The sequence below is a fragment of the Mastigoproctus giganteus genome, chromosome 12, assembly GCF_048544385.1.
Source record: "Mastigoproctus giganteus isolate SK-2022 chromosome 12, ASM4854438v1, whole genome shotgun sequence".
Classification (NCBI taxonomy): domain Eukaryota; kingdom Metazoa; phylum Arthropoda; class Arachnida; order Uropygi; family Thelyphonidae; genus Mastigoproctus; species Mastigoproctus giganteus.
This window is the reverse complement of record NC_143586.1, coordinates 100446446-100470178: the sequence shown is the minus strand read 5'-3', so window position 1 is coordinate 100470178 and position 23733 is coordinate 100446446. Positions and strand designations below refer to the sequence as shown.

Below are 23733 nucleotides of genomic sequence, written 5' to 3'. Positions count from 1 at the left end.
ATTTAAGCTATCAGCTTCCAAAACGACACATGAGAGTTTGTTCCAGCAATCAACCACCTGCTGGCTAAAGACATATTTCTACAACTATCATTCCTCAATTTGAATTTATGCTCTCTCAGGTGCATAATCTGAGCAAGAGGAAGAATTTCATCAGCATTGAGCTTCCTCAAACCATTGAAGGCCTAATACACCTCAATCAGATCACCTTGCAGGTGCCTAGTCTCCAAATGCTGCAACTTGCAAAACTTAACCCTTTCTTGGTAAGAGCAACCCTTTGTTCCCCTCACCAATCTCGTTACCATTCTCTGTGCTCGTATCAGCAGCTCTACATCCTTCCTAAATTGAAGCTTCCAGAGCTGTATGCACTACTCAAGGTGTGGCCTGACCATTGCCATATGCAAAGGGATAATCACTTCCTTATCCCTGCTAGCAAAATTCCTGTATATCATTGACAAGTCCCCATGACCTGCTCTGGCAGCCTCTCTGCACTGCTCAGAAAACTTCATATCTGACTGCACAAGTGCCTTAAGATCTTTCTCATTTTCACTACCCTGAGTGTAGTACCGATACATTACTACACTTAGGTACATTACTCTGGGGTTACTGCTACCCATATGCAGTATTTTGCATTTATCAATGTTAAATTTCAGTTTCTGCATCTCAGCCCATCTGCCCAACTTTTCTGAATCGTGTTGCAGTAGCTTACTGTCATTAACAACCCTGCCAACCTTCATATCATCTGTAAACTTGGATATTACGCCTGATATACTTTCATCAATATCATTGATATGTATAGAAAATAATCGGCCGAACATCGCATCACAAGGGACTCCAGTAATAACATTAGTCCACAAAGACCACTGTCCGTTGATTACCACTCTCTATATTCGTCCACTCAACCATCCCTTTATCCATATCATCAACTTGCCCTAAATGCTATACTGCTACAATTTGTATAGTAGTCTTCCATGTGCAACAATATCAAAAGATTTCCTGAAATCCAAATATATGATTTCAAAATTATTTTTGCATCCAGTTTCTTTGTGACAACATCTTAATATCCAATCAAAGTGGTCAGACAAAACTTCTCTTTAACAACCCTGTGCTGTATCTGAACTATAACTGCCATCTTCTCTAAATGATCTTGCAATACTTCTTTAATCAGTGATTCCATTATAACTGGTCTCTGATTACTCATATTACCCTTTGTTCCATCTTTGTGAATTGGAGATACTTTTGTACGTCTCCGGTCCATTGGAACTGGACTGGAGATGTACTGAATGAGTATTTTGCATCTACATTCATACATGAGGAGTTATTAAGGTTTGAAAATGCCTGAAGGTTATCAAATTGTAGCAGAGTGCTTAATGATTTTGTAATAACTGAGAGCAAAGTGGAGGAGAAATTGTTTAAGTTAACCATAAGAAAGATACCTGGGGTGGATGGGATCTATCCAGTTATATTAAAGGAGGTGCAAAGGAAGGAAGCAAACCCTTAGCCATAATTATGAGAGCATCCTTGGACTCATGGGAGGTCCCCATGGACTGGAGATGTGAAAATGTATCCCCAATTCACAAAGTGGCATCGAAGGGTGACACAAGTAATTACAGACCAGTTAGTTTAACTTCTGTTCTGGGTAAAATAATGGAGTCACTGGTTAAAGGTGCATTGCAGGATCATCTAGATCAGGATCATCAGGATCATCACAGCATGGGTTTGTTAAGGGAAAGTCTTGTCTGACAAATCTGATTGGTTATTATAATGTGGTTACAAAGGAACTGGATGCAAAAAATAATTTTGATATATACTTGGATTTCAGGAAAGCTTTTGACACTGTTGCACATGGAAGTCTATTGCTTGGGACAGTATTGCATTGCACAGCAGTTGATTATTGCCTCAAGTGTAGTAATCAATTGCTTCAGAAAGAGTGGCTTTGGAGAGAATCTTTTTTTTTTTTTTTTTTATGTAGTAGTAGTAGTAGTGGCATGTGATGCAAGAAAGCAAGTGTATGAGCTTATGCAGCATCAGCCAAAAAAAAAAAAAAAAAAAAATCACACCATTCCTTCCAAATACCTGTCCAGTTCCTCCTTAAATTTATTTACCCTATCAACTTCCACAACGACAGATGGAAGTTTGTTCCATCAATTAACCACCCGCTGGCTAAAGGCAAATTTCCACACATCTATTCTACATCTGTCTTTTCTTAATTTGAATTTATGCCCCCTTAGGTTCATAATCTGAACAAGTGGAAGGATCCCATCAGAATTCAGCATGCTCAACCCATTCAAGGCCTTATACACCTCAATCAGATCACCACGCAGGTGCCTAGTCTCCAGCCACTGCAATTTGCAGAACTAAAGCTTCTCTTGGTAAGAGGATCCCTTCATTCCCCTCACCAATCTTGTTGCCCTTCTCTGTACACTCTCAAGCAAATCTACATCCTTCCTAAAATGAGGCCTCCAGATCTGTACGCAGTACTCAAGGCATGACCTGACCATTGCCTTATTCAGAGGAACAATCACCTCCTTTCCCTGCTAGCAAAATTCCTATATATCATTGACAAAACTCCATGACCTGCCCTGGCAGCCTGTCTGCATTGTTCAGAAAACTTCATATCTGACTGCACAATTACTCCCAGGTCTTTTTCATTTTCTACCACCTTAAGTGTAGTACCACACAGTTGATACGTTTCTCTGGGGTTACTTCTACCCATATGCAGTACTTTGCATTTGTCAAGGTTAAACTTCAGTTGCCACTTAGTCCATCTGACCAAATTTTCTAGATTCTGTTGCAGTAGCACACTGCCATTACTGTCATTAGCAACCCTACCAACCTTTCAATCAACTGCAAACTGTGACACTAAGCCTGATATACCTTCATCAATATCATTGATAAATATACAAAACAACAGTGGACTCAACACCGAACCCTGTGGCACTCCACTAATAGCATTAGTCCATGAAGAGCAGCACCCATTGATTACCACCCTCTGTCTTCTTCCACTCGACCATCCTTTTATCCATTGTAGCAACTTACCCTTAATACCATTCTGCTCAAATTTGTACAATAGTCTTCCATGCGCAACAGTGTCAAAAGCTCTCCTGAAATCCAAATATATGATATCAAAATTATTTGTTGCATCCAGTTCCTTTGTAACCACATCATAATATCCTATCAAATTTGTCAGACGAGACTTTCCCTTAACAAACCCATGCTGTGTCTGAATTATTGCTGCAGGCTTGTCTAGATGATCCTGCACTGCATCTTTAACCAGTGACTCCATTATTTTACACGGAACAGAAGTTAAACTAACTGGTCTGTAATTACCCGTGTCACCCTTCGATCCCCCTTTGTGTATTGGCGATACATTTGCACTTCTTCAGTCCGTGGGGACCTCCCCTGAATCCAAGGATGCTCTCATAATTTTGGTAGGGTTTGCTTGGTTGATTTTTTTTTTTTTTTTTGCCGCCTCCTTTAATATAACTGGATAGATCCCATCCACCCCAGGTTCCTTTCTTATGTTTAACTTCAACAATTTCTCCTCCACTTTGCTGTCAGTTATTACAAAATCATTAAGCACCCTGCTACAATTGGATAACCTTCTGCCATTTTCAAACCTTAATAACTTCTTATGTGTGAATGTAGATGCAAAATACTCATTCAGTTTGTTTGCTATCTGAGCAGGATCATCAACAGTTGAACCATCAATATCAAGTGGACCAATCAGATTCATCCCCTTCGTTTTATAGTTTATATAAGCAAAGAAATCCTTGCTGTTTTTCTTAACATCCTTTGCCAAAAATTTCTCGTAATCTGCCTTCGCCTGCCTAACCTCCTTTGTGACCTGATTACAGACTAGCTTATATCTGCCATAGGCTTCTGAGTTGCTTGATAATTTATATGCGTCCCATGCATTTTTCTTCTCTGTCACGAGTCTCATTAGTTCATTTGATAACATTTAGGCCTAAAACTTGAACAATATTTCTTAATAGGGATGAAACTTTTAGTAGCTTCCACAATTAATTCCTTGCTTCCCACGTAGAATTTACTTTTTGTAACATCATCAAGTGATCCCACTGTACAGAATTTAAAAACTGTCTCGACCACTGTACTCACCTTTACGGAAGCAAAAACCCTTTTCTTTGCCCGTGATGGTAATTATATCTTTAAGTAAACCCCACATCAGTACACTGTGATCACTGCCACCTAGTGGTTCCTTTATCTGCAAATTTTTAATACACGAATGATCACTGCTGATAACCAGATCAAGAGTATTACTCTCTCTGGTTGCCTCTCGAACATGCTGCTGCAGAAAACAATCATCCAATATATTCACAAAAGTCTTACTAGTGTGTGAGTGACCAACCCACAAATTTCAGTCAATATCTGGGAAGTTAAAATCCCTCATTTTAAGACATTCTGATTTACTAGCCCACTCTTACTTCTCTCTACAATTGTTCATTGTACTCATTCGAGTCATTAGGCCTATAACACACGCCTACTCTTATTTTTCTTTCACCGTGCTTATGTCACACCAAACAGACTCAACAGTGCACTGTTAATCTATATCAACTGGATGCACTTCTTTTGATTTTGTTTTTCTTAATTAAAAGCATAACACCTCCTCCCTTCTTATCCTGTCTATCCTTTCTGTACACATTGTACTCCCCAAATTTCAGTTCTGCATTCCTTATATCTGTGTGACACCACGTCTTCTATCCCAACAATATCCGCCTTTGATGTCTTGTCCAACACTTCAAATTCATCAAGTTTATTTACTATACTTCTAGCATTGGTATACATGCAAATATACATGTACCTATCCTTATTATTAGTTACTCTAACACATCTCATATACCCACCTGTTTCACGATGACTGCCAGCAGTCCCTGAAACCCCCATCACTCCTCATTCCAGGTAGCTACTTATTCTAATAGAAGTTGTGCAAGAATCACCTTCACCTCTGCCTGCAGCTACTTTTAACCTTTTAGTCTGTGAATCCCTCCCAAGCTAGCAGTTTTCCTACCCACCTAACACTGCCTCGATAGCATCAGCAAATACTCTTGCACCCTTTCTATTTAAGTGTATCCCATCCCTGTAGAAGCAGTCTCTCCTGTTAACAAGCACAGACCACGCTGAAAAAATTCTATCCCTTGAGTCTTGCTTATTCCCTCTAGGTCCAAATTGATTGACAAGGCTCTCATCATGTACTCCCTCCTATCGTGTCTGGGCAGAATTTCAGACACTTTCAAATTTTACCCTAACTCACGACTTTTTTGCAACATTGACCTGTACTTGTTGAGTAAATCTGCACATCTCCTACTCTTAATGTCATTGGTGCCAACGTGTACAATAATATCACCTTTTTTTATGCCCTTAAAAGATGATATATGCTTTACAACGTCAGACATACCCTAGTCCTGTTCCATCTATGCTTTTTACACAATATATTCCCCGTCTCCCTGACAATAGAGTCACCAACAATAACTAGTTCCTTCGGGACCAGCGCATTCTGCCTTGGAGATTGCCGCTGTGTTGCCTGATGCCCAGCGGCGCCTCCATAGCCAGGTGGGGAGGAGCAGCAGTGCGTAGCACACGCTTCTTGATTAGACCGGGGTTCGAGCCCATGACCACCAAATATGGAGGATGCGAAAAGGTCAGGGAATGACCACTGCATATCCCCAGAGCAATATGGCCTTAGTTGCTAATGCTCCTAAAAAGAAAAAAAAAAACAAATAACCTGATGCCCGGAGTGAGCTCTGGCATTGAGTTGGGCAGCTGAGAGCCTTGACAGGCCCCTCATATTAATTTCTTCGAGAGCATCTACCCTACATCTCAAGCTCTCATAGACTCCCAGTAGAACGCTGAGTTGATGCCTAATTTCTAGACACACTCTGCACCTGGCACATGCAAAGACATCCTCCTTGGCTAGATCATGTTCTGTTCCATAGAGTTCGGCAAACATTTCACAAGTTGCACATTTTTTTAGGCTGTGATGCATTGGAGAATTGCCCTCCCCCCCTCAGTTCTCCCCCAAGTTGCACATTTTTTTAGGCTGTGAAGCATTGGAGAATCGCCCCCCCCCCTCAGTTCTCTCCTAAGTCACAGCACTCCTGCCACTTTGTGCCTTTTGCTTTGCTGCTCTAGTCTGGGGCATGATATTTGAAATTAGTAAGATCAATAAATTTAATTAATTAGTTGTCAATACGACGCTATGTAAACCCCAAACACGAGCGGTATTAGAACCTATAGTACTTAGTACTGTGCTTGGGTTGGAGGTTGAGAAGATGAAAGAAGATATTCGTTGACATTAGACTGGAACTTCTGTAGACTGTATTTTACAGGAAATACGTATGAAGGAAGGTTGTTCCAGAAAACGGCAGTTGAATGAATAAACGAGGAAGATGAAAAGTTGGTTCTGTGAGTTTGAAGTTGGACAGTAAATGGATGTTGGCTGGTGGCGGCACGTGTTCGGACTGTTTTGAAAGAGAGAGCAAGAATTATAGACGCCAATTCAGAAGAACCGTGCCCATGAAAATATCTGTAGAAGAGGTATGCAGCAGAAACAGTACGTCTATGAGACAGCAAGTGAAGAGACTCTGTTAGAGATGAATCATTAATTAACCTAACTGCCCTTTTCTGAACAGAATCAAGAAGCCTGAGAGAGGTTTTGGGGGCACCACCCCAGATGTGGGAACAGTATTCCGTAGTAGGGCAGATTTGTGATTTGTACAGAGTGAACAGCTGTTTGGAAGAAAAGTAATGCCGTTAGCGAAAGAGAAAACCAAGTTTTTTAGATGCAGAGGAAGCAATATTTGTAATGTGCTTGTGCAAGAGAGATTAGAAGCCAGGGTAATCTCCAAAAGAGATATATCATTTTGCCCCTAAAATCGGAGTGTCACCAAAGATAAGCATGGGAGCAGAAGAATCCTTTTTGCGAGATATAAGACAAGACTGAGTTTTAGAAGGATTGAAATCAACTAAGTTGTCCTTGCCCCACTGGACAATTACCTGGAGATCAGTATTTAAGGAATTGGTAGCAGATATTCGAGAAGTTGACACTGATTGATCAGGACAAGGTTTCTCAAAATGGAAAGTGGAATGCAATGTGCTATCATCGGCAAAACTATGGATACGATTTCGAGTCAATGGAAGAAGCTCATTAATATACAAGAGGAAAAGAGTGGGGGAAAGAACTGAACCTTGGGGGACACCGGTATTGTGGAGAAGTTAGAAGACAGAGTGCCACCTACCATCACCTTCAGTGAGCGATCAGAGAGAAAACTGGATAACCAATTACAAAAAATAGTTGGCAGACCATAAGATGGAAACTTGTTTAGAAGACCTTTATGCCAAACACAATCGAAACCCTTTGAGATGTCCAGAGCAACTGCTTGTGTTTCACCGAACTTTTCCATTGAATTTATCCATAAATGGGTAACATATGCCAGAATATCACCAGTGGATCGACACTGATGGATTCCGTCAGTATGCATTCCGTCATTGGATCGACACTAACGGAATCCATACTGGCAATCGTTGATCAAACGGAAGGTTTCTAGGTAGTTTTAAGAATTGGCGGTTAATTGATTTCTCCATTACTTTACAAAGAATAGAAGTAATTGCAATGGGACAATGATTGGATTGAAGGGATTTATCACCCTTTTTTAGGAACTGGCTAGATATGAGCAAATTTCCAAGAGAAGGAAAAACACCTTCAGAATAAGAAAGTGAAAAAAGACGGCAAAGATCAGGAGTAAGTTCAAGAGCACAGGTTTTGAGGACAAGTGGAGAAATACCATCGGGACCTAGAGCTTTCTTAGCATCAAGATTCGTCAAAATCCTTTTGATGGAAGACCACAGGAGGCATTGAATGGAGTGTGTTGGGAATGGTGGGAAGTGTTTTACCGAGATCATTAATACATGAGTTGGAAGAGAAATGGGATGCTAGCAGGTCAGCTTTATCCTTGGCTGAAGTGACAACAGAAGGTTTGGACAGAGGTGGGAGCAGAGATGGACAAAAGTTGCAGACAATAGCTTTGGCAAGAGACCAGAACCCTCAGCTACCATTAGGGCAAGATGCAAGTTTTCTACTCTTAGCCTGTTCAAACTCTAGTTTGGACTGATTAATAAACTGCTTTACAATTGTTGCAAGCTTTGTTGTAGGCAGAAAATGAAACTGAAGAATTAGAAACAAGCCGATTACGATATGCGATGTCAGATGAACTAATGAAGCATATGGCAGAGAAGAAAAATGCATGGGATACTTACAAATTAACACATGACACAGAAGCCTATGATAGATACAGGTTGATATGCAACCAAGTTACAAAGGAGGTTAGGCAGGCGAAGACAGATTACGAGAAATCCTTGGCAAGGGATGCAAAGAAAAACAGCAAAGAGTTCTTTACTTATGTAAACTCTAGAAGGCAGGGGATGAATCAGATTGGTCCACTTGATATTGATGGGTCAACTGTTGATGATCCTGCTCAGGTAGCTAACAAACTAAATGAATATTTTGCATCGACATTCACACATGAGGAGTTATTCAGCGAGGGGAATGCCAGAGGTGTATTCAACTCTAGCAGTAAGCTACAGAATCTTGAAATAACTGGGAGTAAAGTGGAGGAGAAACTGTTGAAGATAAACCCAAGAAAGGCACCCGGGGTGGATGGGATCTATCCAGTTATATTAAAGGAGGTAGCAAAGGAAGTAAGCAAACCCTTAGCCATAATTATGAGAGCTTCCTTGGACTCAGGGGAGGTACCCATAGACTGGAAATGTGCAAATGTGACCCCAATTCACAAAGGAGGATCAAAGGCTGACACAAGTAATTATAGACCTGTGAGCTTAACTTCTGTTCCAGGAAAATTAATCGAGGCACTTGTTAAAGAAGCACTGCAGGATCATTTAGACAAGACTTCAGTTATAGCTCGGACACAGCATGGTTTTGTTAAGGGGAAGTCTTGCCTGACCAATTTGATTGGATACTATGATGCAGTCACAAAATAACTGGATGCAGGGAATAGCTTTGATATTATATACTTGGATCTTAGAAAGGCTTTTGATACTGTTGCACATGGAAGACTGCTACACAAATTGGAGCAGTGTGACATTGGAGGCAAATTGCTGCTATGGATAAAGAGGCGGTTGAGGGGGAGAAGACAGAGAGTGGTAATCAATGGACACTGCTCATCGTGGACTAATGTTATTAGTGGAGTCCCTCAGGGCTCAGTGTTGGGTCCATTATTGTTTTCTGTATTTTTAATGATATTGATGATGGTATATCAAGCTTAATGCCCAAGTTTGCAGACGATACAAAGGTTGGCAGGGTTGTCAAGGACACTACTGACACTATGCTGCTGCAACAGGATCTGGAAAGGTTGAGCAGATGGGCTGAGAGGTGGCAAATGAAGTTTAACATTGACAAATGTAAAGTACTACACATGGGAAACAGCAACCCCAGAGCAACGTATCAACTCTGTGGTACTACACTGACAGTGGTAGAGAATGAAAGGGACTTGGGGGTGGTTGTGCAGGCGGATATGAAGTTCTCTGAGCAGTGCAGACGGGCTGCAAGAGTAGCTCATGGAGTATTGTCAATGATATACAGGAATTTTTCCAGCAGGGATAAGGAGGTGATTATTCCCTTGTATAAGGCAATGGTCAGGCCACACCTAGAGTACTGTATACAGGTCTGGAGGCCTCATTTCAAGAAGGATGTAGAGCTGCTGGAACGAGTACAGAGAAGGGCAACAAGATTAGTGAATGGAACAAAGGGGTGCTCTTACGAAGAAAGGCTTAAGTTTTGCAAATTACAGTGTCTGGAGACTAGGCACCAGCGAGGTGATCTGATAGAGGTGTACAAAGCCTTGAATGGTTTGAGCATGCTCAATACTGATGGGATTCTTCCTCTAGCTCAGAATAATCACCTGAGAGGGCATGAATTCAAATTGAGGAAAGACAGATGTAGGATAGACGTGCGGAAATTTGCCTTTAGCCAGCGGGTGGTTGGTTGGTGGAACAGACTTCCATCCCTTGTAGTGGAGGTTGATAGCCTAAATAAGTTTAAGGCTCAGCTGGACAGGTATTTTGAACGAACAGAGGGGTGAAGTGGAAGTGGGTTTTTTTTTTTTTTTTTGGCTGATGCTGCACAAGCTTGCTTTCTTGCATCAAATGCCTCTACTAATGCTAAAATGCTAATGCTAATGCGATGTTCTTCTCTTGAACAGCCTTAGCACATTTATTGGAAAACCAAGGTTTAGATAAAGGACGAGATTTTAAAGTGGAATGTGGGATGAAGGATTCCATTCCTGCAAGAATAATTTCACTGACACCATCTGAGCAAACGTCGATATCAGAAGTTTTGAAACAGTAATCCGACCAAGGAAAAGAAGAAAAGAAATCTTGCAGGTCATCCCATTTTGCATTCTTATAATGCCAAACAATGCGAGGCAGGAATATGATGCCTCATATTGTTTATGATGGCAGCAGTCCCTGCAAGTTGAAGAACAACAACATGAGCATAATCTTCAGCCATAGTAATGACTGACCTTATGAGCATAACAGTCAGTTGTCAACTTACGCTTTTTCCATACACCAGTATGCTGTAAGAAGCTGAATAGCAATGTTGCAGCAGCTTGGATGTACTGGACACTGTGAATGTTATATTATCTCTGCTGTTACACATCATTCCCCTTGCATACAGAACAGCCAGCTAATATGCCCTTCTGTTCATCAGAAGCATTATTACCAATCCCTAAATTAGTACCCAAGGTGGCATATAATTTAAATGTAGACATTTAAATTCTCATTCTCATTTGACTCATGTCCTCAGTGTGTGTATATATATATATATATATATAAAAGTTTGTATTAATATATTGAATAAAGTATGCATAAATGGATGTGAAAGTTACACAAAGTGTCAGTAACTAGAAGGGTGAGGAAAGTAGAAAAAGAAGTATAGTAGATTTGTGAAAGACTGTTATTATCCTAAAGGTTATGATGAATTAAGAAAATTATGGACTGAATTACTAAGCCAATAGAAAGTGGAAGAACTGTAAAGTAAAATTTGTACATCAAAATACTAATAAAATAAAAATAAAATGCAAAGAAAAGAAAACTCCCATCAGATATGGGGGGGAAACATATTTAGAAAATGGTCGAAGATAGGTAAGGCAAATATGCTTGATCTGATGTCAGCTGAAATAAATATTGATGCATGATCAGGTATTTCATCAGGGGACTACACTAGACCATGTATCGGGAACTGCATTTCCATACTTGTCTATAGTAGTAGAAGAAAAGTGAAAGGCCACAAAGCAACGAAAATGAAATTAGCATATTCTAATACAGTATGGACAAGGTAGTCCCAACACAGGGTAATTTATTTAGGTAAAAATAAGGATCAAGTTAGAATAAATATGACTAATATAAATATGTTTAATATAAATATGTAGAATTTAGTGTAGGATTTATTTTGTATAGATAGGAATTCAATGATTCAATAAATAAATTTGGAACAAGCACATGGTATAGGGTGAGGTATTAAATTGAGGATGGGTAAGGGAAAAAGGAGTATTTTAAATAAATAAAGATGAAAAATAGTAATAGAAGTAGGTTAGTAGGAACGTTCGTATCACCCTCATATACATGAGGGTGATACGAACACTAATAGTTTTACGAATGGGAAGAACAGTAGAAATAGACAGCAGAAAGATAAGAAGCAAAGAAAAAGTTATTAAATAACGCTAAGCTTGCTGTGAAGTGTAAGTGAAGTGAACCTTATAGTAAGGGCTCTGGCATTTGTAAGCATTAGTATAAACTGGGGCTAATACCAAATGCTTGTATTGAAAGTAAAAATATGTGTCAAAACATGCCTAGAATCTAAAATGAAACCGAAAGTATGGCAGATTTATTGGGATTGGATTAACAGGACACTTCAAAACTCAAAATTTAAAAAAAAAAAAAAAAATCAACCAGAAATCATAAAATTCAAGTAATAACTAGAATAGGTATAAACAGATGTTTTGCCAGTCGTAAATAAGTGACAAGAAGTGGCGTTATAAGTCATCATTAGGAGATTAATGTGCCTACTATCTTGCAACCCCCGCTGACTTCACACCCGCCACTAAAAAAAGAGAGAGAAAGACCAAATGTTTAGTTTGTTTTTGTGCGTCGCGTTGATTGTTGTGTTCCGTCGCACCGCAAAAAGACAAATTTTGTTTCATTATTTATGTCAGGGATGTCAAATTTTTTTTTTATAGTAAATATATATATATATATTTTTTTTTTGTTTAGAAATCACGAAAATGATGGGTAAATGCAAAAGAGTTGCACTTTCAGTTAAACAAAGACTTGAAATTATTCAAAAGTTTGAAAACGGTGCATCCGTTAAATCTCTAATGAACCATTATAATGTTGGTGACCAAACCATACGCGACATTGTAAAAAATAAAGGGAAGCTATTAGATTTAAAATCGACTTTGCAAAAAATAAAGAGAAGCATCGTATTGGACACACAAGCAGTACGTGGTAAGTTTTTTTTATTTATCGCCATATTTTTTACGTAGGTTGCTGAAAATTTTTCGATACAGTAAGTCCCCGACTTATGCAAGTATGGATTAACATAAATTTGTTTTCACTCAATTTTTTTATTTTTAGGATTGTAAAATTTAAAACAACAAAAAAAACCAAAAAACAATAATAATAATAATAAGCAATCAATAACAACGATGACGGAACGCACAAATTGCACAAGTGAGATCAGAGTAAAAAGCAAAAAAATAGGGAAAAAAGAGAAGATTCTTACAATTATTTATGGGTTTTTTTTTTTATATGACTGAAGATTTCAGTGAAGGACACACACACTCTTCACCATAATAACATAAAAACCCACAGAATTTCATCTATTTTTATTATCGCAAATGCAATAAGATCGAGTTCACAACCCGTTTATAATAGATTGCACTAACAGAAACGCCCAATAAAACAGAAAATGCAAATTGTTTTTATTGACCTTCAGAAATGTGCTTTAGTAAAATGTGAGCTCGCATGAGGTGATAATACTGAGTTTTCGCCTTAACCCTGTGAAGTTCTTTACAGAAAATTTCATTTTGACCGTTATCATGGTGCCAACTAAGAGAATAAGTGACAGTGGTACTAGTACATATACCAACAAAAGGAAAGCGATCGATTTGGATCAGAAAATTAAACTAATAAGAATGTATGAAAATGGTCAAACATTAACAAGTATCGCGCTGAATTCAGATTTGCCAATAATAATATAGTAGCAATATGTTACTAGTCATTCCCGAGTTACATAAAACTCAACGAAGCAAGAAATCCTGAATGTATCTTACATATGTCGGGGACTTCTGTATTTTTGGATTAACCGGGAAATCAATTATCCGGGATTTGTTTTTTACCATCTATCCCGGAAAATTGAGAGTCTACCATATAATAATAAAGTGAAAGTGAACAATACCTGGAGTATTTCAAGAAATGCATAGTGAAAATAAGCTGGCGGGAAAAACATACATAGCAGAAAGAAAAAAGTGGGGAGATGAAACAAGTGCACATATTCAGTAATCAGAGTAGCAGTAGTAGTAGCATGTGATGCAAGAAAGCAAGTATATGAGCTTATGCAGCATCAGCCAAAAAAAAAATTCACACCATTCCCTCCAAATGCCTGTCCAGTTCCTCCTTAAATCTATTTAACCTATCAACTTCCACAACGACAGATGGAAGTTTGTTCCAGCAATTAACCACACGCTGGCTAAAGGCAAATTTCCGTACATCTATTCTACATCTGTCTTTTCTTAATTTGAATTTATGCCCCCTTAAGTTCATAATCTGAACAAGTGGAAGGATCCCGTCAGAATTCAGCATACTCAATCCATTCAAGGCCTTATACACCTCAATCAGATCACCGCGCTGGTGCCCAGTCTCCAGCCACTGCAATTTGCAGAACTTAAGCCTCTCTTGGTAAGAGGATCCCTTCATTCCCCTCACCAATCTTGTTGCCCTTCTCTGTACACACTCTCAAGCAAATCTACATCCTTCCTAAAATGAGGCCTCCAGACCTGTACTCAAGGCGTGGCCTGACCATTTCCTTATACAGAGGGACAATCACCTCCTTTTCCCTGTTAGCAAAATTCCTATATATCATTGACAAAACCCCATGACCTGCCCTGGCAGCCTGTCTGCGTTGCTCAGAAAACTTCATATCTGACTGCACAATTACTCCCAGGTCTTTTTCATTTTCTACCACCTTAAGTTTAGTACCACATAGTTGGTACGTTTCTCTGGGGTTACTTCTATCCATATGCAGTACTTTGCATTTATCAAGGTTAAACTTCAGTTGCCACTTCTTAGCCCATCTGCCCAAATTATCTAGATCCTGTTGCAGTAACACACTGCCAGTACTGTCATTAACAACCCTGCCAACCTTTGTATCATCTGCAAACTTCGACACTAAGCCTGATATACCTTCATCAATATCATTGATAAATATACAAAACAGAGGACCCAACACCGAACCCTGTGGGACTCCACTAGTCCCACTAAAGATTAGTGGAGATCAACCATCCTTTTATCCATTGTAGCAACTTGCCCTTAATACCATTCTGCTCCAATTTATACAATAGTCTTCCATGTGCAACAGTGTCAAAAGCTTTCCTGAAATCCAAATGTATCATATCAAAATTATTTTTTGCATCCAGTTCCTTTGTAACCACATCATAATATCCTATCAAATTTGATAGATGAATGCATGGAAATTTCAACTGCATTGGCAATATATATCTACATGATAAAGCAATTTATAGTAGTGTAGTGAACTTAATAGTAAGCTGCGAAGAAATGCAAAACAGTGGGAAAAAATAGTGACCTCTATTGTCGTATTTAGAATAAAAATGTATGGAGATAATTGAAAATTAGTGTTGGAAAAAGAAATGCAGTTGGAATAGTATGACTTTACTGTGATAAAGTCATACAAAATTATAAACATACTACCGTGAATAGATAAATAAAGATTGTTGAACAATACAGTGGCAAAAAACATATATGCATGAGACAAAATGAGGCTATGTTATATGAAGCTGAATAGTCTCATATAAGGGAATGATTGTAAACGTATCAGAGTATAGAAAACAAGAATCATCAATTGTTTTGAGATATAAATAGATTAATAATTATAATCTGTAGTCCAAAAAGGTATATAGTAAGAATTCAATTTATAAAGAATCTAATTTAGCAAGAAAATACACCCAAGGAAAAAGAACTAATTTAAATTAGTGGATTAAAGAATGTGATATAATTCCTGGGATATAAGTAACATGATCACTTTAGATCCAATTATAAAAGAACAGGAAATAAGTCCCTGTATATGAAACAATTCCAAGGAAAAACTATAGTAAGGAAGAACAGAAAATAATTCTATATATATAAAACTAGATGAATCCATAGGTAGTATCAGGCGTGAAATCCATTTGTTTGATGAAACCATTTCATCAACTGATTACCTGTTTATCCTATGTAACTTTTTAAACATTTCCTTTAAGGGGTTACATTTAATATTCATTTATATATATATATATATATATATATATATCCATCCGATAATTCATATTTAAATAATGGCTTAAAAGTTTAACATAAAATAAGAAAATAAATAAATATTAAGCTATCATTAGGGACAGCCAAAATGCACTTCCTCCACATGAAGCCCAGGTATATCCGATAATAAAAATAATATTTATTTATTTTCTTATTTTATGTTAAACTTTTAAGCCATTATTTAAATATATATATATATATATATATATATATATATATATATAATAAATAAAATAAAAATAATAAGGGAGAGCAAGAGAGAGAATAAAGTGATGGAAGGAAAGAAAGAAAGAGAAGGGAAAAAATTGGAAGGAGTGACAAGTGAAAGGAAAGGAATAATGGAGAGAAAGAGAGAAGGAAGAAGAACAGGTAAAAAAAAATTGTATAATACATGTAAAACATAAATTTAATCAAGAAAGGATGTTGCTGTACAACTCGCAACCCCTGCATCATCATCGAGTGTCAGCCACCAGAATTGCAAGAAATAACAACAAAGCCATGCAGATAAGGCTAAAAACAAGTTAAGTATAAAATGAAATTTTGTAGAAATTTTAGATTAAAATTAATAGAAAGTAAAATAATTAAAACCAAAAAAAAAAATATATATATATATATATATATAAAGTTATTTCTTCACTTTCATTCTGCTTTTATTTATTTTGGTTTCTATTAATTTAATCTAAAATTTCTACCAAATTTCATTTTACCTTGTTTTACCTTTATTGGCATGTATTTTACATCAGAAATGAGACACGATGTTGCTGTTATTGCTTGCAATTCTGGTGGTTGATACCCAGTGATGATGCAAAGGTTGTGAGTTGTATGGTAACATCCTTTCTTGATTAAGTTTTATATGTATTATAAAATTTTTTTTTTTTACTTTTCCCTCCTTTCTTACTCCCCTTTTTAATCTCCTTTTGTCTCTGTTTTTACCTCCATTATTTCTTTCCTTTGACTTGTCATTCCTTTCAATTTTTTTTCTCCTTTCCTTCATTATTATTCTTATTTTATTCTCCATGCATTGTTGAGGTTTAGCATTGGCTGCCTTGGTCTGCATTAGTTTATTTTCTTACCTGCTTTCTTTTATTCATTTACACACACACACACATACACACACAATTTTTACATTGAAGAATTTAAGGTAAAATTAATTATATAACTAGGGGACTTGAGCGTTTCAGAAGACAAATTGAGTGAAAAGAAAAATGCAAATGATTTTGCACTTTGGAAAGCATCCAAGCAAGGAGAGCCATGCTGGGCTTCCCCATGGGGAAAGGTAAGCCTTCCTAATTCAGAGGACTTGCATGAAATTATTTATGATATTTAAAGTTGTACACTTCTGTCCTTCCAAATATTCTTTTAACAGTCCAAACAGTTGGAAACACAGAATGTATTTCAAAGATAAAATTATTTTTTATTATTATTATTATTATTATTTTATTTGATTTTTAATATTGTAGAGCCCATTGATACATGCTTGTTTGAATCCAATTGCCATCACAATTGCAGAAGGCAGTGGGAAAGCCACTGCAGTAACCTGTATAAAATTTCTAGTATGAAAGATCTGCTTGGCAGAATGTTTATCATCATCCTTTCATCAGAAACAGTTACGTTGTTGTTATTTTGGATTTTAGGAGCATTAGCAACGAAGGCCATATTGCTCCGGGGATATGCGGTGGTCATTCCCTGACCTTTCCACATCCTCCGTATTTGGTGGTCACGGGCTCGAACACCGGTCTAATCAAGAAGCATGTGCTACACACTGCTGCTCCTGCCCACCTGGCTATGGAGGCGCCTAGAAACAGTTACAAAGGTTACGTAAATTTGACTTGTGGCTGAATGGCCATACTGTCTAAGTTTATTTTTATAAACTTAGACAGTAATGAAGGACAAAAATATATTTCACCTGTGATTTTTATTAGTAATTTACAATTAATAAAGTTTTATATTATTTTTTATGAAGTATCTTTTAAAATGTTATGCATGCAATTCAAATGCAATTTTATTATGTGAAATATTAATTCTTTATTCTTGCTTAATATATATATATTAGTACCAGTCATATGATGCAAGGAAGCCCCATTCTTTTACTGCATGCAATAAATAAATAAAATAAAAATAAACCTCTCTCTCTCTTTATGCATTTCACTCCTCATGTAGGCGTCCCTACAACAGCTGACCTTTGAATTTTCATGAAGCTTATCAGCCTCAGCTACCCACGGTAGTAATTTATTCTAATAATTAGCAACTTGCTTGTTAAGAGACCTTCCTGCAGTCTGTTATATACCTCCTCCTCTGTAATTCTAATTTTTGACATTCTATTATCATTTATAGCATATAGCCATGGAAATATCATGTTTTTGTTCATTTTTCTGTGTCTTGAGGATCTTGTACACTTTTGCCAGTCTTACTAAGTTTTTTGCCAATTTTTGTACTATTCAAAAAGCTCTCTCTCTCTCTCTCTCTCTCTCTCTCTCTTTTTTTTTTTTTATCTGTGATCTCCATACTCGGATACTATTCCAAGTATGGTTTTCACCATTGCCTTATACAGTTGGATTATGGCCAACACTTGCACTTCAAGCAAGTGTTCAATAAATCATTGATAAGACACCATGTAACCTCCTTGCTACCTGTCTGTATTGCATGGAGAATTTCATGTCTGCATGTATTGTAACTAAACATCCCTTTTTTTGAGTCTACTGTTTTCAGTTCAAGTCCTTTAAATGTATATAAGTTATTTTTGGGTTATTATTTCTCAAGTGTAAATTTTGCAGTATTGAGACATAGGTACTACTTTTCTGACCATCCCTGAAGCCTATCCAAGTTGTTCTGAAAGAACACCCCTTGATGGTGGTCATTAATCACCCTCCAAACTTAGATATTATCTGCAAATTTTGATATCACACCCTGTATGTCTTTGTCAATATCATTTAGCTGCCACAGGTCTAAGAAAAGATTAATTCTTTGGGCTACCAACATTTTTTTATTATTGTGGAGCATAACCAGTGTACTTAACACACACACATATGATGAAAATGTGAAATATGTCACTTGTGATTGCAAGACAAGTACCGCGTGTCTCATACTACACATTTATATTTATGCTATTTTTTTCTCCAATTTATGGGAGGTTAATGAAGTTATTGCATTATCAATATAAATAGTAATTATATTAGCTTATGAAGAAAAGTGATGTAATTACAGTATGAGATAATATTTGAGCATGTGAGAGATAATACTTGAAATGTTCATATGATAGAATAGTCAGAGAGAACCATAATCCATGTCTCAGAGTGCAGTTTGACAAGTAGAAAGTGAAATGTTTTGTTTTACAGTTACCCGATAGGTATAAAACAAATAAGTAGTAACAAAGACCTTTACGTGGAATTTGACTAGCATAAACTTTTTATTTAAACCATTTTCCAGTGTAAAATTTTATATAAATATATAAACTGAATAGTACATTTGTATCTGCTATTTCACGTGTTTCATCAATGTTTACTTCACTATGATGCGATTGATGAATAGGTGAACACCATTTGTAAAACATGAACTTTTGGATACACGTTTTGCATTTTATGCTATTTCATGGCACCTCCGTAGCCACGTGGGCAGGAGCAGCAGTGCGTAGCACACGCTTCTTGATTATACCGGGGTTCGAGACCGTCACCACCAAATATGGAGAATGCGGAAAGGTCAGGGAATGACCACTGCATATCCCGAAGCAATATGGCCTTAGTTGCTAATGCTCCTAAAAACCAAACAACAACGACAACAACAACATGCTATTTCATTCCCAACACTTTAAGTTTTGCAGTGCATAGAAGAATACAAATTTACGCCAACAGCCTTTGCTTCTACCACGTGTTCAGTTGACTCACGTGCTTTGCATATATTAAAGGAGGCAGCAAAGAAAGTAAGCAAACCCTTAGCCATAATTATGAGCACTTCCTTGGACTCAGGGAAGGTACCCATGGACTGGAGATGTGCAAATGTGACCCCAATCCACAAATGAGGATCAAAGGGTGACACAGGTAATTACAGACCTGTTAGTTTGACTTCTGTCATTCAAATTTCCAAGGAAATTAATGGAGGCATTGGTTAAAGAAGTATTGCAGGAAGATGTTGTTGTTGTTATTTGGTTTTTAGGAGCATTAGCAACTAAGGCCATATTGCTCCGGGGATATGCTGTGGTCATTCCCTGACCTTTCGTGGCTCACGGGCTCGAACCCCGATTTAATCAAGAAGCATGTGCTACGCACTGCTGCTCCTGCCCACCTGGCTACGGAGGCGCCATTGCAGGAAGATCTAGACAAGACTTCAGTTATAGCTCGGACACAGCATAGGTTTGTTAAGGGAAAGTCTTGTCTGACCAATTTGATTAGATACTATGATGTAGTCACAAAGGAACTGGACGCAAAGAATAATTTTGATATATATTTGGATCTTAGAAAGGCTTTAGATACTGTTGCACGTAGAAGACTGCTGCACAAATTGGAGCAGTGTGGCATTGGGCGCAAATTGCTGCTGTTCATAAAGGGATGGTTGAGTGGGAGAAGATAGAGAGTGGTAATCAATGGGCACTGCTCTTTGTGGACTAATGTTAATAGTGGAGTACCCCAGGTCCATTGTTGTTTTCTGTATTTATTAATAATATTGATGATGATATATCAGGCTTAATGTCCCAGTTTGCAGATGATACGAAGGTCGGCAGGGTTACTAATGACAGTATGCTGCTGCAACAGGATCTAGAAAAGTTGAGCAGGTGGGCTGAGAGGTGACAACTGAAGTTTAACATTGACAAATGTAAAGTACTACATATGGGAAGCAGTAACCCCAGAGTAACATATCAACTGTATGGTGCTACACTGACAGTGGCAGAGAATGAAAAGGACCTGGGGGTAATTGTGCAGTCAGATATGAAGTTTTCTGAGCAGTGCAGACAGTCTGTAAGAGTTGCTCATGGTGTCTTGTCAATGATATACAGGAATTTTTCTAGCAGGGATAAGGAGGTGATTATCTCCTTGTATAAAGCAATGGTCAGGCCACACCTTGAGTACTGTATACAGGTCCGGAGGCCTCATTTTAAGAACGATGTAGAGCTGTTGGAATAAGCACAGAGAGGGGCAACAAGATTAGTGAATGGAACATAGGGTTGCTCTTACGAAGAAAGGCTTAAGTTTTGCAAATTACAGTGTCTGGAGACTAGGCACCTGCAAGGTGACCTGATTGAGGTGTATAAAGCCTTGAATGGTTTGAGCATTCTCAAACCATTCAAGGCTTTTGCTGAGAGATTGTTCCTCTTGCTGAGAATAATTGCCTGAGAGGGCATAAATTCAAATTGAGGAAAGACAGTTGTAGGATAGATGTGTGGAAGTTTGCCTTTGTCCAGCGGGTGGTTGATTGCTGGAACAGACTTCCATCTGTCATTGTAGAAGTTGATAGCTTAAATAGATTCAAGGCAGAACTAAACAAACACTTGGAGCGAGTGGATGCTCCAAGGTGAAATGAGAAGGTTTTTTTTATTTTTTTTATTGGCTGATGCTATATAATCTTGCTTTCTTGCATCATGTGCCTTTACTAATGCTAATCTGACACCAATCTGACCAAAGGCATCTGCCTTTGGTCAAATTAGCCTCATTAGCATTAGTAATGTTCAATGCTAGTTGTGGATGGGTTCAAGGAAAGATTTAACTCATGCCATCATGGACATATTGCAAGAGAAAGCTTTGGCTGTGTTGCTAATGGTTATATGTTATATGGTTTTTTTAGGAGCATAATGCCATATTGCTCCGGGCATATGCGGTGGTCATTCCCTGACCTTTCCGCATTTTCCGTATTTGGTAGTCACGGGCTTGAACCTCAGTCTAATCAAGAAGCGTGTGCTACGCACTGCTGCTCCTGCCCACCTGGCTACGGAGGTGCCATTGCTAATGGTAATGAACAGTTAAAAACATTGTTGGTATAAAATGATGCCAAGAATACTCTGCCTGTAGTTTTATGAAGTAATAAAAATGTACGAATGATAAGAGTTACCTTTACAGAATGGGTTAATAACTATTTAGTTCCATTTGTGGAAAATTACAACAAAGAAAACAATGTGGACAACAAAGTGCTACTCGTTTTAGACAATGCTCTTGTATACATAACTCTGACATTGTATTAGGAGGCAAAAATAATTTTTCCTCCTAATATAATGGAGCTTTACAACTTGTGGGGCACCTCCTAGCCAGGTGGTCAGGAGCAGCAGCACGTAGCACACGCTTCTTGATTTGACTGGGGGTTCGAGCCTGTGACCACCAAATACGGAGGATGCGGAAAGGTCAGGGAATGACCACCGCATATCCCCAGAGCAGTATGGGCCTTAGTTGCTAATGCTCCTAAAAACCAAATAACAAACAAACAAACAATACAGCTTGTGTGGAACAAGGAATCACCATTAAAAACATCATTGTTAATTAGCTTTGAATGTTGCTAAATATTTAAAGCTTATTAACTTTGTAAATATTTAAAGCTATATAAGCTTGCTTTCTTGCATTATGTGCCTTTACTAATGCTAATGTTAAACTGGAAGTGTTCGAGGAATTAATTATGGAAGCTGCTAGGCTTTTCATACGAAATAAGAAATATTCTTTCTTATTCATGGCAGAGAAGCCATGAATAAGAATAAGTGGTGAAAAAGTTCATGGGATGCATATAAATTATCATGTGACAGAGAAGCCTATGATAGATATAAACTAGTTGCTTTAAAAAAAGAAAGCAAAAATAGTCTCCACACTTATCTACTATTACAAAATTTGTTACATCTAGTGATAGAAAAACCGTATTAGTTGAAATATCTGCAGAAATAGTTAAAGATGTATCTGTGGAATTAGTGACTGTAAATGGTAGACCATTTACTCTGTTTGAAGACTTAGGATTCAGAAAATTACTGGATCCAATTGTTATGGGACTTGGTTGTAAACTTCAGATAAATCTTCAAAATATTCAAGATGAGATAATTAAGAAGAAAACCTGGAAGACAATGACGGAGATGGACAGATGAAATTCATGAGTTCGTGAATTTCATCTGTCTGTAAAGAATTTATAGCTGTTTTGAAGGGTAGATTAAATTATTTAAAACAAGATACTACAACTCGATTTGAGAGGTCAATTTTGGGAATAAATGTACAATTTTTTGATTGTGACAAGATTGTTCTAAAAACACTTGCAATGCGAGAATTGAATGATCGGGCTGTGAGCGATAATTTATGCTATTTAGTTTCAAGTGTCTTGAAAGAATTCGAAATTAAATTAGGACAATGGGGCTAATATGATAAGGTCATTCAGATTTCTTGTTCAGGAACAATCTGGAAAACTCAGTATAGAAGATAATGATACTGAAGATATCGAAGAATCTTAGACTATAGACTCTAGTGATACAATTGTATATAAGGAAAATTTCCATGATCTTCGTGTTCAGGGTATTATGGTATCTGTTTGTTGTTGCTGCACATTCTCTGTTAAAGATGTTCTGAAACGTGTTGAATTGAAACTTCCCTTGGCTAAAGCATGAGCAGTGGTGAAAAAAGCTGCAAATCCCTTCTATTCTTATACACATTAAAAGAGAAAATTTTAGAAACCAATACAGTGGGGCCTCGACTTACGATGACATTGACAATTGATATTCTCAGAAACTGATATACCTTCATATGATCTTTTATTTTAAGAACCGATGGCTTTCCGATATAGCTGAAACGATACAAGGGTGGAAATTTTCAGATGCATGGCGCGTGGAACATCACTCATACGATTATTCTCAACCAATTAGCATATTTGTTACTGTTCAATCAACATTCCCATGTGTTACAGTACTTTGGAGAGTTTCTTTATGTTCTGTTTGATGTGCTTGTTCAGTGTGTTAGCAGTATGTTTTTGTTAATCATATGTAGTTACAATAATTTAATTGTGGTTCTTTTTGAATTTATGAATTAAATAAATTGAAATTAAATAACAATGGCTCCTAAAGTGCAAGTTAAGAATAAAATTTCTATTAAAGTGAAGCAAGAGATGATAAAAAAAACATGAAGGAAGAGTAAAAATTAGTGCATTAATGTGAGTATGGTTTTCCTC

The 23733-nt window shown here is 37.4% G+C and overlaps 1 protein-coding gene across 2 annotated transcripts in view; it reads left to right on the top strand.

Annotated features, from left to right (window-relative positions):
* The window catches only part of CysRS (cysteine--tRNA ligase, cytoplasmic), a 340710-nt gene that overhangs the window by 134960 nt on the left and 182017 nt on the right, over positions 1–23733 (top strand). For both annotated transcript variants that reach the window (XM_090386775.1, XM_090386776.1), the window contains one exon: positions 16785–16897. In XM_090386775.1, coding sequence (XP_090242901.1) covers positions 16785–16897 — 113 coding nt within the window. The remainder of the gene's footprint in view (positions 1–16784; positions 16898–23733) is intronic.